This window comes from Lissotriton helveticus, chromosome 11, assembly GCF_964261635.1.
Source record: "Lissotriton helveticus chromosome 11, aLisHel1.1, whole genome shotgun sequence".
Classification (NCBI taxonomy): domain Eukaryota; kingdom Metazoa; phylum Chordata; class Amphibia; order Caudata; family Salamandridae; genus Lissotriton; species Lissotriton helveticus.
Genome location: NC_136072.1, coordinates 703,274,818 through 703,293,800, shown reverse-complemented (window position 1 = coordinate 703,293,800; position 18,983 = coordinate 703,274,818). Strand labels below are relative to the sequence as shown.

Genomic DNA, 18,983 nt, shown 5'->3' with positions numbered 1-18,983 from the left:
CCGGAGAAATCTATTCCCGATTGAAGCGGGCACGGGGGGAATGTGTTTCCTACAAGGGTTTTCTGCCAGTTCTTTGTTTCTCGAGGGCCACCCCGCATTCCTTGGATTCCGGATAGGCTCACAGACCGTCCCCGAGCTGCGGGTACTCGCACGGTAACACTGGTGGGTACTCACGACGGGCGCACGCCTCCGCTGCAAACAAGTACAACTCTGGGAGGCGGAGAGGGAAATAAACTAGCTGGCCTCCAAGGTACCGCTCCGTCCTCCAGATGAGCGCTTTCTTCGTGAACTCTGCCTTCTCGGTGTCTCTGCCTGCTCCTGCAGGGCAAGAGGCATTCCTGGGGCAGATCCCTGTCTACTCCTCCTCGGGCTATGGGGATCCCCACAGGCACTTCCCGGCCACCTACGGGGCTGCCGGAGTGCAGGAGAAGGGCTTCACGGCCCCTGCCTACTACCACCAGACGGCCAGCGCAGCCTACAGACAGCCTGCGAGTACGGGGCGGCCGGCTTCTACCGGGACAAGGAGCCCCGCTGCCCAGCCTGGACGAGCCCCCGCAGCTCTTCAAGACTGCGCTCAGGGCAAGAGCCTCTTCGGGGAGCCGGAGGAGGACAAGTGCCCCACGCCCGTCTACCCCTGGATGCAGAGAATGAATTCATGCAACAGTGAGTGTGGTCCCTTGCTCTCTGCCTGCCCACACTGCTGCTCCATGCTCATGCCCTCTGCCTGCTCAGGTTTCTGTCCTCTCTGCTGCCTGCTCCATTCACCCTTACATGTACTCTACCTGCTCAGCCCTCTGCCTGCTCAGGTGTCTGTGCTCTCCGCTGTCTGCTTCATCCACCCTGATCTACCTGCTCAGCCCTCTAGCCTCTCTGCCTGCTCATGCTTCTGTCCTCTCTGCTGCCTGCTTCATCCATCCTTACACATACTCTGTCTGTTTAGCCCTCTGACCCCCTCTGCCTGCTCAGGCTTCTGGCCTCTATGCTGCCTGCTATATCCACCCTACTTTCTTCCGTGTGGGCTCTCTGCCTACTCAGCCCTCTGGCCCCTCTGCCTGCTCAGTCATCCGTGCTCTCTGCTGCCTGCTTCAGCCACCCTGCTCATCCGTGTGGGCTCTCTGCCTGCTTAGTCCTCTGGGCTCTCCCAGCCTGCTCAGGCTTCTGTCCCGTTCCCGCCCCCCCCCTCCCGCTGTCCGTGTGCCGTTCCCACCTCCCCCTCCCGCGTCTGTGTCTCCAAATGCTTGTATAATGTTCCTTTGGGTAATGTCCGCGCTGTATAAAAAATGCCCTTTATAAAAAATAAATAAATGTTTGACAGAGCGAAGGGAACGGAACGCACCGTCGACATCTGGATTTCTGTTTGACAAAATACTTGACACGTAAAAAACATGTATTGATAGGACTTCGGGCTCGCCTATTGTTAACGAGAAGGAGACATCCCTTTTAATCCCCAGTGAACAAGTAGCCCACCTGGGCTCTAAGTGGGTGTGAAGTGCCTCTCGCTGGAAGGGAATTTATCTCGCCGCAAAGTGCTTTTTACCAGACCTGAAAAAGTAAGTTGCCTTGGTTTTCATGGCAGCGGCACGCCGAACTTTGCGAGTTTCCTGCCTTCCTTCCTGGGCAGAAAATCAGTAATTTATGTTTTTTTTAATCCTGCTTTTTTAGAGTCTGAGAAACCGCGCCCATTGACAGCTGGCAAACGGTCTCACGCCTCTTTGTCCTGTGGGGAGACATTGTTTATAGCAACCGGAAGTCATCAGGGCAATGGAAACAGCTCATAAAAAATACATAGAAAAAATGTGCTGTTTTCTCTTTCCCGCTCCCTTTCCTTCCGTCAGTTCCCTTCACCTATGGTTTCTCACTCTTTGTTCGCGCGCCACTCAAACTGCGTCTTCCCCACCTTGAACCAATGCCACCCATGCACCTTTTGTATAACAATCTGCCCTGAAGGCACCAAGATGTCTGCAATCAGGGGCGTAACAAACATTGGTGCAGCAGGAGCAGTGGCACCGGGGCCCAGAACCCCCTTGAATACTGCTAATTGCTGTGTTTTACTACCCCAACGGCAGTGAAAGAGGCCTTCTTCCTTGCACCGGAGTTCATGACATCCAAGCTACGCTACTGTCTGCCATCTTGAACATGCGCTCACTCTGAAGATGCACGGTCCTTGGTGACAAGTGCAGGAGCTCCGCGTCTATCGCGGTTGTATGACGAACCATCGCGCGCAATCACATTGCGGCACTTTACATCGCGGCCACGACATCGCATCGGCCGTTACACCGGCCATTATTTCGTCGCAAGCATTTGCGCCGCAAATGCGGCAATTTCATTGGATCGCGTGTCACATCGGCGATTTAACATTGCGCGACATGACAACGCGATGTGTTACCCTATAGTTAAAAAGAAAATTCGGCCAATGGGTTTGTGGGGGGGTGGGGGTATATATAGTATTGCCCACCGCGTCTGAAGCCATTTGTGCCTGTGACCCTGTCGACATACTTTGGAATAAGTAAGTCTTCTGCCCTCTGTTTAAATCGTTACCCCCTTTATTTTTTGTGCCTTAGACTCGTTTCTCGTGCTCTTCTGTCCTCTCTTCCCCCTCTTTTTCGTGTCCTTCTGCTCTCTGTTCCCCTCGTTTTTGGTGTCCTCTGTCTGCCTCGTTTTTTGTGGCCTTTTGCCCTCAGTTTAAAATGTTGCACCCTCTGTTTCCCTCGTTTTGGGTGGTCTTCTGCCCTCTGTTTAAATCGTTACTCCCTTTATTTTTTGTGCCTTTGACTCGTTTCTCGTGCCCTTCTGTCCTCTCTCCCCCCTCTTTTTCGTGTCCTTCTGCTCTCTGTTCCCCTCGTTTTTGGTGTCATCTGTCTCCCTCGTTTTTTGTGGCCTTTTGCCCTCAGTTTAAATCGTTGCACCCTCTGTTTCCCTCGTTTTGGGTGGTCTTCTGCCCTCTGTTTAAATCGTTACCCCCTATATTTTTTGTGCCTTTGACTCGTTTCTCGTGCCCTTCTGTCCTCTCTTCCCCCTCTTTTTCGTGTCCTTCTGCTCTCTGTTCCCTTCGTTTTTGGTGTCCTCTGTCTCCCTCGTTTTTTGTGGCCTTTTGCCCTCAGTTTCAATCGTTATGCCCTCTGGTCAGCAAACTATCCCTCCTCCCCTGCCCTGAGCCCTTTAAAATAAGTCCATGCTCCAAAAAGTCCCCCAGCCTCCCTGCCCATAACCCTAAGAAACTGTTCCCTACCCCCGTGAACTACTCACTCTGCTCCCTACCCTCCCTGGGGGCCTAAAAATGTCCCCGGCCCTGCACCCTAGTAACTATCCCCTACATCCCTAAACTACCCCGACCCTGCCTCGACTTTGTAAACGGTCCCTGCTTTGTCTGCTAGAGCCCTACAACGGAAGCCTATGCCCAAATGGATGGGTGGATTTATTTTGTAAAGTTTTATTGAATGCGATCTAATATAGCGCAAACTTTGTCCGAAGGTGTCAGAGCGCTTTACATAAGAACATGTTGCAAAACCTAAGGACTTAGGATTACATGCGTTAGATAAAAGATACAAATATGAAAACATTGCAAATGTACTAGATGTAGTCACACAAAGAAGAGACTGTAGATTATCGTTATATTTCGATATACATAGGGAAGGGATATGAATGGATATACTGCAATGAAATGAAAATATATTTATTGAGCGCGATTGCTGCCCGTGGGCGTCCAAGCGCTGAGTTGAGGCGGAAATGACGGGGAGGAGGAATTTAGAGCACAAAGGATTTAGCAAACAGTAGTGTCTTCAGGTTTTTCCGGAATAAAAGCAGGTTTGGGTTGGACCGGAGTGAGAGGGGGAGGGCATTCCAGAGTCACATAGGATTGGTAGAGTACAAAGGTCTACTGCATATACTAGTGCTTACAGTTATCTATATATACAGAAAAGGTGGTCGGAGGGGGATGCAGTGGGTGGATGGATGCATGATGGATGGATGTATGCATGATGCATGGATAGATGGGTGCATGGATGGGTGTATGGATGGATGCATGGATGGGTGGGTGACTGGATGGCGGATGGGGATGCAGTGGGTGGATGGATGCATGGTGGGTGGATGGATGGATGCATGGATGGGTGTATGGATGGGTGCATGGATGGGTGCATGGATGGGTGGGTGAATGCATGGCGGATGGATGGATTGATGCATGGGTGTATGGGGTGTGAGTGAATGCGCAGAGAAGATGCACTCTGTGTCTATGATCAAAGCGGTCTACAAAAACTGCATGTAGGCAGAGGGAGGGATGGTGCAGGCGGAAGGGAGATGGTGCAGGCAGAGGGAGGGATGGTGCAGGCGAAGGGGAGATGGTGCAGGCGAAGGGGAGATGGTGCAGGCGGAGGGGAGATGTGCAGGCAGAGGGAGGGATGGTGCAGGCGGAGGGGAGATGGTGCAGGCAGAGGCGACATGGTGCAGGCAGAGGGTGAGATGGTCCATCCGGTAAGTTGTGAGGGGGTGACACCATGAGTTACCCGCTATTGACCTTCAATTGACAATTTCCATTTTATGAACACAATTCCGCATATGCGCACACTTCCGCTCGCATTAATAATGCAATGTATGTTCAATGTTTAAAATAAAACGTAATTGCCTTTTTCTGAACACAAATTGGCTCGTATATCATTTTCTGAACCCAATTGTGCTTGTATATCAACGTAATTGCCTTTTTCTAAACACAAATCGGCTCGTATATCATTTTCTGAACCCAATTGTGCTCGTATATCATTTTGCTATGAGTGGAGGCTCGAACCTTGTCTGACAGCACCAAAGTCTGGCAACCTATCCGTCAGACCACATGTTGTTGTATTTATTGACGCTGTAATTGCCACATGGTGTTGCAGTTACACATTGCAATATCATATGTGGCTCCTACTGTTTTAAATTACGGCATTTTCATATCTGTTTGCGCTGTAAATTGTGTGCTCGCAAAAGTGTCCTAAATAAACAAGCCACTTAATGTAAATTTTGCATATCTGTTAATGTTTCAATAAACAAAAAGCGATTGCGCTCGCAAAAGTCTCTTAAATAAACAAATATGCCCGTTAAAAAAATGGCTTGTAATGTAAATTTTGCATATCTGTTAATGTTTCAATAAACAAAAAGCGATTGCGCTTGCAAAAGTCTCTTAAATAAACAAATATGCCCGGTAAGGAAATGGCTCGCAAATCCCCGGATTCCGATGTAATGGGAAAAGTCTCTTCTTAAATAAACAAGCCGGTATTTTTCATATCTGTTAAATAAACAAATCCCCGGATTCCGATGTAATGGGAAAAGTCTCTTCTTAAATAAACAAGCCGGTATTTTTCATATCTGTTAAATAAACAAATGCCCGTATTCCGATGTAATGGTTAACGATGTACATGCAAATGCGATGCACTTGCATGCGTCCTGATGACATGCGATGTGATGTCGTGCACGATGTAACAGCAGCGATGCACTGCCAGAGCGATGCGATATATCCGCTGTAAGCGGTGCTTCCCGTCTATCGCATCTGCAGTCCGGTGAGAAGTGCGAGAACGCATCGAGAGTGCTTGTGGTCTGGTGAACAGTGCAGGCACTCACTATCTGGCGGTGTCAGTGCTCCGGTGAGAATGCAGACTTTGAGAGCGCTCGTTCTCTGGTGAGAACCGCTGTTCTATCTATCTGTAGCCTGGTGAGAAGTGCAAAGACTGTGAGAAGGGCCTGACACCACATATAATCAGAGGGTAAGTGCTGGTGCCTAGTAACAGTGCCTGTGGTCTGACGTGAAGCCACTTTGTCTGAAGAGAAGTGCTGGTACACACTGACAGTGCGTGTGGTCTGGTGAAAAGTGCAGGGACTCACTACCTGATGGTGCGTTTTCTCTGGTGAGAGCAGGTGCTCAATCAGGATCAGTAGCATGGTGAGAAGTGCAGGGACACTACCTGACACTACACATAATCTGAGGGGAAGTACTGGTGCCTACTGACAGTGCGTGTGGTCTGGTGAATAGTGCAGGGACTCACTGGCTGATGGTGCATGTTCTTTGGTGAGAACAGGTGCTCAATCTGGCAGGGTCTGTAGTATGGTGAGAAGTGCAAGGGACTTACTGCCTGATACCACATATAGTTTTTTGAGAAGTGCGGGTACACAGTGCCTGAAATTGCCTGTAATCCAGAGTGAACTGTAGAATTAGATTGATGTAAACTGAAACGCAGGTGGTCTGGTGACCAATGCAAGTCTCTCTGTCTCACAGTGCCTGTTTTCTGGTGAGAACTGTGGCATGTGGTTTGTTGAGAAGTGCAGGTACTCGCTATCTGTTAGTGCCAGCATTCGTGTATAAAAGTGCTAATATACAGCCTGACAGCACCTGTAGGCTTGTTATAGGTGCTATCTGCCAGCGCCTAGAACTGCAGAATCCAACTGAGGCAAAGTTCATGCAGGCTGGAGAACCCTGCAGGCACTCAGGCTCTGAGAGTGACAGCAGTGTGCTCACCAGTGACAGCTCCCGTAGTCACCACTAACAGCCCCTGTGGGCTCGTGAGAAGGGCCTGCGACTGTCAGCCAGTCACTGTACTTCATGCACTCGCTGTCTGATGAAATGAACAGATAACCGACACCAGGGAGTGCCTGTACTCGAACGAGAAGTGCTGGTGCCGACTGTCAAAAATTGCATGCAGTCTGATGTGAAGTGCAGGTACCCAATGGTATGTCGTGATTGTAGAGTGAAGTGCAGTGTGATGTGCACGTGCTCGTTGTCTGAAAGTGGTATCACCAGGATGAGAAGACGTCCTAGCCCTCTAAAAGTGCCTGCAATAACGAGAAGTGCAGGTCCAGAATGTTATAATGTTTATAGACCAATGAGAACTCTAACCATGTGCTCTCTGAAAGTGTGTGTGTTCTGGTACTTTCCGATTGGGAGTTCCTGCAGTCTAATGAGAAGTGCAGGTACTGACTGTACGAAACTGTTTGACTCTGATGAGAAGTGCAGGCACTATGTGTTTAATCATGTTTAGTCTAATGAGGAGTGCAGGTCTCCATGCCCATTCAATACACGGCCGATTTGCTGAGAATGAAGAATACCCAGTGGAGTTAGTATGGTAATTGAGGCGTGTTTTGGAGAATTCTGAGCCTGTGTCCTCACAGACCGGTGATTTAGATAGTTTGTAATACTAGAAAGTGTTCAATATACGTATTGTTCTTTTCCTGTTTGCACTGTTCTGTTCTTGTAAGTTGTTAGCACTGAGTGTTTCTCCTGCGGGTACCTTCAGACGCTATACAGCAGGCTATGCCTAGCCAGTCCCCTGCCTTCGCCCTCTTGGGTGCTGTGATAGCATTCTGCCTGGGCAAACCTGCATATCAGTCTGTTGGCGCAAGTTGTGTGTGCGCGTTAAAATACAAGGCTCTAGTTTTTATCTAGGTCTGCTTGCTGAGTCTAGGCGCTGTACAGTGGGCGCGCATGCCTTCTTTATATATGGTTGTCCAAGCGCACCGAGTGTTTGCTGCATGTTGTGTGGCCATGCTGTGTGTTTGCGTGCCCTGCTCCTCAAACACATCATATGCAGGGTTAGCTTTTAAAGGATGTTTTCCAGGGTAGATATTAAGGCAGTTCTAGTTGTGTTCCGAATAGTGTACGCATATGTTTACAGTACGCGGGCGCGCATGCGCACTCTTTGTGTACAGTATAGTTTGTGTGAGCTGTGTATAAGTAAAGTACGTGCATACTTTTCAAGTACACGTATATCCATGTAAACAAGTTGTTTTTTCGTCGTCTCTTGCGTGCATGGTAATTGTGCAGAATAATGTGCTTACATTTTGTGCACACCATATAGTGTTTACAAGATGTGTGAGCATTCCATCGGGTTTGCGCCCCTCAACATGTGCACCATAGACATGTAATACAGATCACAGTTTATAGTGTACATCGCATTGCGTGAGTATGTATGCCTTCCATGCACACAATATTGTGAATAATGCCACTTGGTGGACAGTAGGCTGTGCTCATTGTGTGTGCATTCTGTTGATTTACAAAAGGACGTGGGTGCACGCCGCCTATGCAAGGCACAGATTGTATGCATTCCGCGTCTGCCTGCTGCGTGTTTAGGGTATATTGCGTGTGCATGGCTTATGTGTTTAGCACGTGTCTGTAGGCTGTTTTTAAACAGTATAGTCTGCTTGAATTTTATATATGCATGCTATAGGCGTACAGTACTGGGTGTAGATGACGTGTTTTACAGTGTACTGCTTGTGCATGTTTGTGTATGTGTGTGTGTGTGTGCAAATGCAATAGGTCTCACATTTGCGAGAGATTAAGCTATTGGCAATGTAAATGACAATGCCATTTATTTATCTTTTTTCAAAAGCAACACATAAATAAAAATGTTGTCATTTACAATGCCAATAGCTCTAACTTTTGCAAAGGCGAAACCGTTGCATTGTAAATGCTTGTTTATTATCTTCATCACTCTCACTTCGAAAGTAATTTTGAACAACAAACTAAATTTTATTAACTGCTCCAATCTTCATAGGCCAATTACCTTGCCTAAAATTTCGGTTGTAAGAACACTAGGTAAGAATTTTATAAGTCAGAAGGCAAACGTTGTTTGAAAGTCAATTGAGTATCATTACAGTTACTCCAGCCTTTTTGAAATTTTAAATAAGCTGTGTAATGTCCTGATGTTGTTGAAGGACCATCATGGTAAATAATTGCTGCAGTTGCAAAGGTTCTTCCTGAAATTGATAATTGAGAAGCCACAAAAATTTTAATTAAAGTTGTCGATTTAGTTCCATCGGGTCTACATCGTTGGAACATTAAAATTACATACTGTCCATATCTTTGTATAAATAATGTTGATAGCATTGCAGATTTGCATTGAGTACAGACCATGTTTTGATTTGCTTCTCTAACTAGATTATTAAAAGACACTGATTTGCAGTCTGGTAAAGTCAAATATATAAATCTTTCAGTGTCTATTGTAGTACTACTTGAAAAGGAGCAATTGTCGCAGTCATGTTGCCATTTATAAGAAAGGCCAAAAAGATTTTCTACATCTACACCTTCATCTTGCAATACAACAAGCATTTACATTAGAAATTCCTGACAATCTTGCTGAATATTCTGTGAAAATTGATTTAGACCAGAACATATGTCTAAAACATTTCGAATTTCAGAAACACTTTGTATTTTTGTTCTATCACTGCTACATTTCTCAAACACAGAATTCAACAAACAACAAAATCTTTGATCTCGATTTTCAGCAATCTGTTCTTGTACAGTTTGGAGAAATAAAGCAACATTAACCACTACATTAGCATAGCAGTTGACACCAGAACTGTTTTCAAACTGAAATCCAACAACATCTTTAACAGAATCCTTTTCCTTTCTGCTTACAATTACTGGTTCATCTACTTTTTTTCTTTTTGCTACAACTTCACTACAATTTTTCTAATTTCTTCTTTTTCGGCCTACCACACGCTTTTCAAATAGAAGATATTGAGGTAAATTTGGAGCATACTCTCTTCTTAACCTATTATATTCTTTTACACAATTTAGATCTGCACTAATCTTTGTGTCATCAAAATCAATCAAGTACAATCCAGATAAAGTTCTGACTCGAGATAAAGCAACATATGCCATACCCTCCTTGAACACAGAACTTCCAATATTCACCAAAGCACTATCTACACTTAAACCTTGAGATTTATGAATAGTCACTGCATATGCCAAAGAAACAGGAGACTGTTTTCTGCGGACATATAAATCTTTCACAAGCAAAAATCGGGCAGAACAACGACTGATTTGTTGTACTTCTTCAATACCATCAAATTTAATTTTTAGAAATTCAATTCCATCTCTATTTCGGTAATTCACAAAATCAACAACATGACCCATTGCTCCATTTACTAAACCTCTTTCCACATGTAAATTACGTCGTAAAATTATACGACAATTTAAAGATGCATACAGAGTCTTTTCCAAACCAGCAGTTTTAGATATTGTCTTCTCTAAAGAATCCACTTTTGATTTCAACTTTTCTGACAAAATAATAGTTGCTCCTTCAAGTTCTATTTTATCAATAGCTTCCAGTTTCACAATCTCTTGATTTTCCAACTGTAACATTTTGTTGTTGAAGATTGAACATTCTTGCAGAGTTGGCATCAAGCATATGACAGATTTGTTTTCAGAAATTTTCATAAAAATGTTCTCAGGGAGAATATTTTCATTTGGAAACAAATGTGAAATTAATCGTCCATGTAAAGCTTCTTTGCCATGCTCAGTTAGTTTTCCAATTCTTACATCTTGTAGATTATTTTATAATCTTCATCCTTTGCCTGTCGCATATTTTGAAGCAGTTCTGTTCTGCATATTTGATATGTTAACATTTCCAATGCTTCCTAAGCACTTCCTGGTATCTTCATGCGTAAGCATTTTAAACACTGGCAGTCCTTTCACTGGAGTTAGTTGCAGTAGATCTCCAAAAACAATGATGTGTTTGGCTCCAAATAACACATCATACTCTGTTTTAAGAATTTCTTGCATTCTTAAATGCACAAAAGCAAGCATTACATTTGATACCATACTTACTTCATCAATGATAAGAAGTTTCATTTTCTTTAGGACTCTTGAAACTTCACAACAAGCTTCTCCAGATAGCTTGTGGTATTGTAATTTATTATCATGCTCTACTGGCAGCACCAATAAGCGATGTAAAGTAATCCCTTTAATGTTGTGTGCTGCCAACCCAGTTGGAGCGGTAACAACACAAGACAGCGATGACTCCGTTCTTTTCTGCAGATATGTTGCAATTGCTTTAATCAGGAAACTTTTTCCAGTTCCTGCTTCTCCACTCACATACAGTCGGACAGGTATACATGATGTACATGAGCACTCTTTTTTCTCATGAGATAAACCATGCTCAATGTGTTCTGTGACTTCGTCATATATTTGTCTCTGCTCAACGTTTAGTTCTTTTTCCAAATCTTCTAAGTTAACTACATCCTCCTGAGCTTGTTCCATGGCTCTTTCAACTTCATCCATGGCAGTGGCAGCTTCATTTTGTATAATTGGTCCTCCTAGTGGATCCTGACTCAATGAAGCAGAACTCTGACTATCTTGAGAACTGTCTCTAGCAATCTCTGCTGTAATTGTAGCTTCTTGCTGTATTTCCTCGTTCAACATTTGCAGATAATTTGAAAAAACAGGACATTCTATGGTATCCTTGGTTGCATTGAACGAATCTTCATAAGTAAGAAAATCTCCAAGTAATTCCTCTTCTGTACGCCAAGGCTTAAAGAGTTGCAAAAGAGCTAAGTAATAAAAATCCCTTTTGTCTGGAGATTCACAACTCAATTTTCGATGATTAATTAAATGGCCTTTTCTTTGTTTCACCAGACAGCCTTCACATCCAATTACAGCATATACACCTTTATTGATATCTTCTGTGACGTTCCTCTTAAAAGTATAGGTTTGCAGAACTTCATAGAGACAAACGTTCTCAAGATGAGTGCTTCTATTTGGATAGTATGTATCCAACATGTTTGTCTTCAAAATATCTGTACTGTCTGGTTCAGATTTTGTGATGTAAGACGTCACATATCGAGCCACAGCAATAGAGTTGTCAGCCACATATTGAATATCCATATTAGCATTCCACATGGACAAAATGACTGGGTTGTAGTCATTTATGTATTTGGACTCCTAATTTCTTCTTAGGTTGTATGTATTTTTAGGTGATTTTCTTGTCACAGTATGTCGCAGAGAAGACATAAAATTGTTCACTCTTCCTTTCGATGTTACTGGATGTGGAAATGCAAAACGACATTTCGTGTAGAACTTGTCCTTGGATTTGTATTTTCGACTACAGTATTTTCCACAACGATGGGTTTGAAAGTGTAAAACTTGATGTCTTAAATTGTTTTCTTCTGTACTTTTCGGAACAGCACATGTAGAATACTGCTCAATGAAACTCATCACTTTCTCATCTGAATCTGTTCCAAATTTTGGTGCATCTTTAATCCATAGCAGCATATGTATGTGTGGAGCACCTCTTGCTTGATACTCCTTTCTCCAAAAGAAATCCAACACCTCTCCAAGCAGAGGATTTTTTTTGTTTGTAATAAAAGACATCATAGCTTCAAACCTATGATTAAAATACCTCCATACATTAACTGGATAAAAAGAGCACAGTTCTGCAGGTGTCTTGTATTCAATATTTTCAATGTTTTTATTTGCCTCTCGTAGAAATTCAAGTAAGTCTTCCCAAGCATACTCAGCACAGCTAAGAGTGAGGAACCATGTAGGAGTTCCTAAGTTTCTTAGCATACATTTCAATTCCCCATGACAACGGTACCAATACTCGTTAGTACCACGCTGATATGCCATGAGATTAATTAGCTGAGATTCCAAAACACTGTCTTACAGTTTCACTTTATCCATAAAGTCCTTTGCCGAAACATTTTGTAGATGTGCTCCTCTTTTCAGTATATGGTTCACTGCATAAGAAAGTCCAGACAAGTCACTCTCAAACAGTAAATGGAACAAATATGGAATGCATTGACGAAACCTTGGATCTTCTGCATATAATCGTGAAGTCCGATATTCAGATGCAGGAATTTGAACAGGTCGGTCGTCATATCGTCCACCTTCACCTGTTGGAAATAACTGTGGAAAACAGCGAGCTTCCAAACTTTCTTCCCATACACTAATGGGACTTCCTTTTGCTTCTTTCATTTGAAACAAGTCAATAGCATTCCCCATTACTTCTTTGGAATGCAATGGATGAACACTATAATGTTCATATATTTCTTCACTTCTAGAGACATCAACTTTTTCTATTTGCCCAGCGGAGAAATCACTGTCCTCTTCTGCAGTTAGTTTCCTCTTCTCCCACATACACATTTTTATAGTACTGATTATTTTTTACCAGATACAACGTTGCCTTTTTGACTTTGCTAACATCCACTTATTCTTGCCAGATTTTCTTACTCTTTGTTGGAACACCATTAACTAGAATAACCAGAGGTTCCTCCTCTACTTTTTCTACACCAATTGTATCAATATTTTTCTTAAAATCTAGAGGCAAATAAACAACTCTTCCCTTTAATCCTCTCTGTAAATCTGAAGGAGGCAATTTCCCTGTTTTAGGCTCCATGCGAACAATAGCCTGAACAGGATAGGATGCACACATTGAATCAGAATAGACTCATAGGTATTTAAATCCATCAATTCAGAAGGAATGTCTACCAACTCCAGATTATTATGAACAGCTCTAGCAGGCATTCTATTTTCATTTAATTTATTATAACAATATTTACAAATACGTTGATCAGAACCCAAATCAAAAAAATTTCTACCAACAAATAAGTTGCAAAATCCTTCCACTCATTATTATTTACCTTTTCGCTTTTTACATATAAATCAACTAATCTAGTCTGATGCTTATAATGAGTTCGTCGACAACACACACAAGTAAAATTAGGCCTTTCACTTGAATTGACCTTAAACTTGGTAATTTCATGTTCAAATTTTTCTGTACTTGAAATCTGTACATTCTCTTCTATATTACCTTCTATTACTGTATCAATTTCTGCACTGTCCCCTTTTTCACCAAAGTAACAAACTCAATTTCTTCACAAATGTTTTTCACATCTAATTCAGTTCCATGCAAAAGAGCACTGTTTAACTGTTTTAGTTTAAGTGCTGGACTTTTTGCATAATACAGCCTTCTCACTAATTTCCTCACTTTATTATGATGCACTGCTAACATCCTAAAATGGTGAAAAACACTCTGACATACTTTTCTTGAAAGACAAGCCAGTGAATGCCCTTGCAAACCTGTTTTTCTCTCACTCTACAAGGATCCAACTCTTGCAAAATTTTCAATTTTTGTTTTAGACTTTTCTTAGTATATGTCCGTAAGAAACTGCGAAACAAATCAATTGAATCCTGTCACGCACTACATATACTACTGCAATTTCAAGAATACACTGGAGCCTTAGGACATCTCCCTAAAACTTCACCAGCAAACACCTCTTCTGTATTTCTAGGCACAATCTTTTCTTTTTCAACCGGACAACCGTCCTTCACCTCATATGCTCGACCACTGGTGTCAACTGCATGCACCAAATCATTATCCTGAAAGTAACTTTCTTCATTAAAAATGGCTCACAACTTGAACTATGCGTCCATTCTCCAGAAAAAACATCACAAAAATTAGTCAGATTAATTACTCTTCTCCACTTACATTTTGATTTGAACACATTGATTACCTTATCTAGTGTACGAATTCTATTAATTACTAATCCATAACTTATTTTTCACTTTAAATGCTTCATCCACAATCTTAACTATGCTTTTTTTTCTTGTAAAAAGCGGTCTTTTTTTTAACCTCTTTAAATTTTTTAATATATTGTATACTATTCTGTTATAAAACATTCGTCTACTAATTTCAATAAATTGATTTCTCCTTCTATTGCTATAGACAATATCATCTCCTTCTACAGGTCTATCATTTTTTGAGGGACACAATTTCTTCTTTCTAATTTGAGGTGTTTTATTCTTCTTTGAAACAACATTTTTTGTTTGACATTTCAATAACTTCCTGAGAAAATTCTTTGTTTGCTTACCAGGAGCATTATTTTTTTGTCACTGAAGATTTTGTTTTGGATGAGTCTTGTATTTCTTTTTTCTTGGACCTTAATTCTTTTTTGTAATTTTTTTGACGTCTTTCCTTTGATGGCATATTCTTTTTTCTTTCTATAGATGATTATAATCTGTGGTAAAGAAAAAATTACATATTATAGACCACTACAAACCTATTATATAGCAATTACAATAAATAAACGATATAAACACTAGTTTACAACATAAGCCTGATTTACATTACATGTGCTGTGCTTTGTGTAAAAAACGATTTACTATGGAAAATGTTTTCTGGTAAAATGTCTGGCTTATAAATTTTGGTCAAGGTTCTCACTGAGTGTCTGTTTGAAATAAGGAATTACATTTTCACATTTTTCAATAACGTCACCTGTGCCTTCTAACAGTTTGCCTCTCTTAGCTTAAAGGGTACTCTGTGTCTGTGTCTCATGTCACTTTGCACGTGCATAATCTCTCTTTTTCTGTGTGTCATTTCTCTCTCTCTGTGTGTCATGACATGTGTCTCATGTGCCTAAGATCACACTGTGAGTCAAGCTTGATTTTAAATGGATCTGGGTGAATAATATGCTTAGTTGATGTCTGTAAACAGACCACATATATACAAGCAAGACATAACATTCCTTTTTCATTTCAAAGGCACACCCTACATCTTGATTGCACAGCTTAGAACCTATTTCTGAAGTAAGAGGCCTAACACACACATTGCTTAAGATTCCCTACTAGAACATATACTAAAGCCCAACTGACTTTAAAAAAAACATGTACTTCCATATTTTTAAAGACATCAACTAAGCATATTATTCACCCAGATCCATTTAAAATCAAGCGTGACTCACAGTGTGATCTTAGGCACATGACCAGGATGTTACATGTAATCTACCATGTCTGTCTCTGCATGCAATATGTGTGTGTCTGCTCATACTATTTCACTGTGTTTACTGGCAAAAAACAGACCACATATATATAAGCAAGACATAACATTCCTTTATCATTTCAAAGGCACACCCTGGATCTTGATTGCACAGCTTAGAGCCTATTTCTGAAGAGGCCTAACACTCACGCTGCCTAAGATTCCCTACTAGAACATATACTAAAGCCCAACTGACTTTAAAAAAACATGTAATTCCATATTTTTAAAGACATCAACTAAGCATATTATTCACCCAGATCCATTTAAAATCAAGCTTGACTCACAGTGTGATCCTAGGCACATGACCAGGATGTTACATGTAATCTACCATGTCTCTCTCTGCATGCAATATGTGTGTGTCTGGTCATACTTTTTCACGGTCTCTACTGGCAAAAAACAGTCCACATATATATAAGCAAGACATAACATTCTTTTCCATTTCAAAGGCACGCCCTGGATCTTGATTGCACAGCTTAGAGTCTATTTCTGAAGAGGCCTAACACACACGCTGCCTAAGATTCCCTACTAGAACATATACTAAAGCCCAACTGACTTTGAAAAAACATGTACTTCCATATTTTTAAAGACATCAACTAAGCATATTATTCACCCAGATCCATTTAAAATCAAGCTTGACTCACAGTGTGATCTGAGGCACATGAGACACATGTCATGGCACACACACAAAGAGAGAAATGACACACAGAAAAAGAGAGATTATGCACGTGCAAAGTGACATGAGACACAGACACAGAGTACCCTTTAAGCTAAGAGAGGCAAACTGTTAGATGGCACAGGTGACATTATTGAAAAATGCGTAAATGTAATTCCTTATTTCAAACAGACACTCAGTGTGAACCTTGACCAAAATTTAAAAGCCAGACATTTTACCAGAAAACATTTTCCATAGTAAATCGTTTTTTTACACAAAGCACAGCCCATTTAAATGACCACTACAATAACAAAGCAGAAACCTAACTCATTTCCAAAATCCATTTCCAATATACACCATTCAATTTTTAAACAGAATTACAAAAAAACATGACACACAATGCTAGAATTAAGAAGCACAATATGCTTCTTAATCTTCCCCATAGTACATACAGCAGTCTATCTTTATTAAAAGAATCATTACTCACCTTTAAAAATGCTTTGGAAGATGTAGAACAGTGTCAGTCACACACACCAGATTTTCTTAAGCAGAATCTCTGAATAATGCTTCTGTCACTGGAGCCTTTCAATAATGGCACAGATTCCCTCTTATTTCAGACCCATATTCTTGTACATAACCAATCAAAATTCTTCCCACACAAATTCAAAACCAAACTGCACATTTTAATTGGTTGTACATTTCAACACTTTGAAACTCACATAATATTCACCCATCCCCAGTGCTCATTCAGCCTGTTACCATGGTAACTCCCACCTAACCCAGCACACAGTTCAAAAGTTCATCATAGTATGTTGCAAAAGAATCCAGCAAGGGTGTTTGACCTCTCAATGTACTAGCTAATCATGTGCAATGTTTCTTTAAATGACCTTTTCTCAACCATTAAAATGAATTCTTTAAAAAAAAAAAAGCATACACCCTAATTTTCAGTGGTGAATTTTAAGAAAGCACCAATCATTTCTTGTTTTTCAAGTGCACTGAATCTCAACCACCTTTTTTCATAATTCCTACTTTCAAACTGCCATTTCATTTCCACAACTCATCTGAATAGAAGCACATTTACATTCAAGATGCCAAAAGTCTGGTTTGTGGGTCATAGCTTTGTCTACTGGAGTGAAAAATGTGCAAGTAACGGAGGTATTTACAACCTTGATTTACCAAATGTGGACATTGTGTGGATTGGACAGAGAGGATTAAGAAGTCACCAATTGATACCATAGATAAAATCCTTTATGCGTCTACCACACCCTGACCTCATAATTGTGCACTGTGGTGGCAATGACTTGGGCACTTTCACTGGGGTTGGTCTGGAAATGCTTTTAAAGGACATCTTTGGGCAATTGATGTCACTTTTTCCCAAAACTGCCTTGGTATTTTCTAATATATGCCAATGGCAAAAATGGAACTGGTCCAACCAATTTTGTCCACAGATTGAAAAAGCAAGGAAACATGTAAATAAAACTGTTTCTGCTTTCCTCAGAGACTATGGTATGGGTTCCATATACCACAACAACTTGCGTTACAACATGCAAGGCATCTATAGGAGAGATGATGTACATTTTACAGATGAGGGGAATAGAGTCTTCCTCTTGAATTTGAGACTCTGCATCGGTACCTACTTGTAGGTACAAAAAACACCCACATAACACAACAGCTCTTTTCAGAGCTACCGTACGTCTAAGCACTCTAAATAATTTCTTTACTCTAATTTTTTACGCTGTTTTTCCCAGTGGTGCGCTCAGGGTGCGCGTACCGGAGAGCGTACACGGAAACGCACCCAGTGCTTACCCCGCGAAAATTTAAAATAAAACCAAAGTTTTTTTTGCCTTTCGGGGTCCTTCTAGGCCCCCCTCCGAAAACCTTGGGGTCCCCTTTTAATCATTTGCCCCTTTTTATTTTCACCTCTTGTGTCTCGATTCTACCGAGACTCAAGATGGCGGACTCTCCGGACTGTTTAGAATGTTGACAGACACCCGAGAGCCAATCAGCTTTCCGCTCGCGCACTCCCATAGCACGCCGGGTGCGCTCCCCGGTACGCGCACCGGTGAGCGCTCGGAGCACGCCTATAGATATATATGTTTTTTAAGTTAATTTTCGAAAAAACCACTGGAGCAAGTTTCACCAAATATAGCAAAGGCACTTCTGCGTACCAGTCCCTACAATTTTGGAAAGTTTGGCGTAATCCCGTTCAGCGGTTCGGGCTGTAGCCTTGTCAGAACGTCCTATGGAAATGAACATGGAGAAAACACGTTTTGGGACCCCCCTTTTTTCTCGGCCCCCACTTCACGAATCCCCCCAAAACTTGCAGGGAAGGAGCGGAGTGGAGCTGGCCAAAATTTTGGAAAATTACACGCAAATTCCTCAACCGGCACCAAAGTTATTCCCAATAGAATGTTGCGGATATCCTATGGTAGTTAGGTCCATAACTATAACGACCTACTGGCGACCGCCAGTAGCTTTATATATATATATATATATCAAATCAACAACTCGGTAAGCTCCCGAAACGCGTAGAGTATTCTGGTAGCCTTTAAACTGCATTAAAGGCTTTTTCTTCAGCAATTTGAGTTTGTGTGTTATTTGGCAAAGAAACGGAAAGCCAAGTTGTTGATTTGATATGTAGGTTCGCTACCTACACACGAACCGCCTTCCCTCTGAGGCTTGAGGAGAGCGGTGCTTGGCGGCTGCTGGGCTATTTGAATTTATATATATATATTTATATATGTGACCAAAGCCGCAGGGACGGCCGAAACACGTCA

At 41.8% G+C, this 18,983-nt stretch overlaps 1 protein-coding gene across 1 annotated transcript; it reads left to right on the top strand.

Moving 5' to 3' along the window:
• Positions 1-269: 269 nt before the first annotated feature.
• On the top strand, positions 270-1,778 carry LOC144790873 (homeobox protein Hox-B6-like). The gene is made up of 2 exons (XM_078665529.1): positions 270-663; positions 1,663-1,778. The coding sequence occupies exons 1-2, from the start codon at positions 270-272 to the stop codon at positions 1,776-1,778; spliced, it is 510 nt and encodes a 169-aa protein (XP_078521655.1).
• Positions 1,779-18,983: the final 17,205 nt, after the last annotated feature.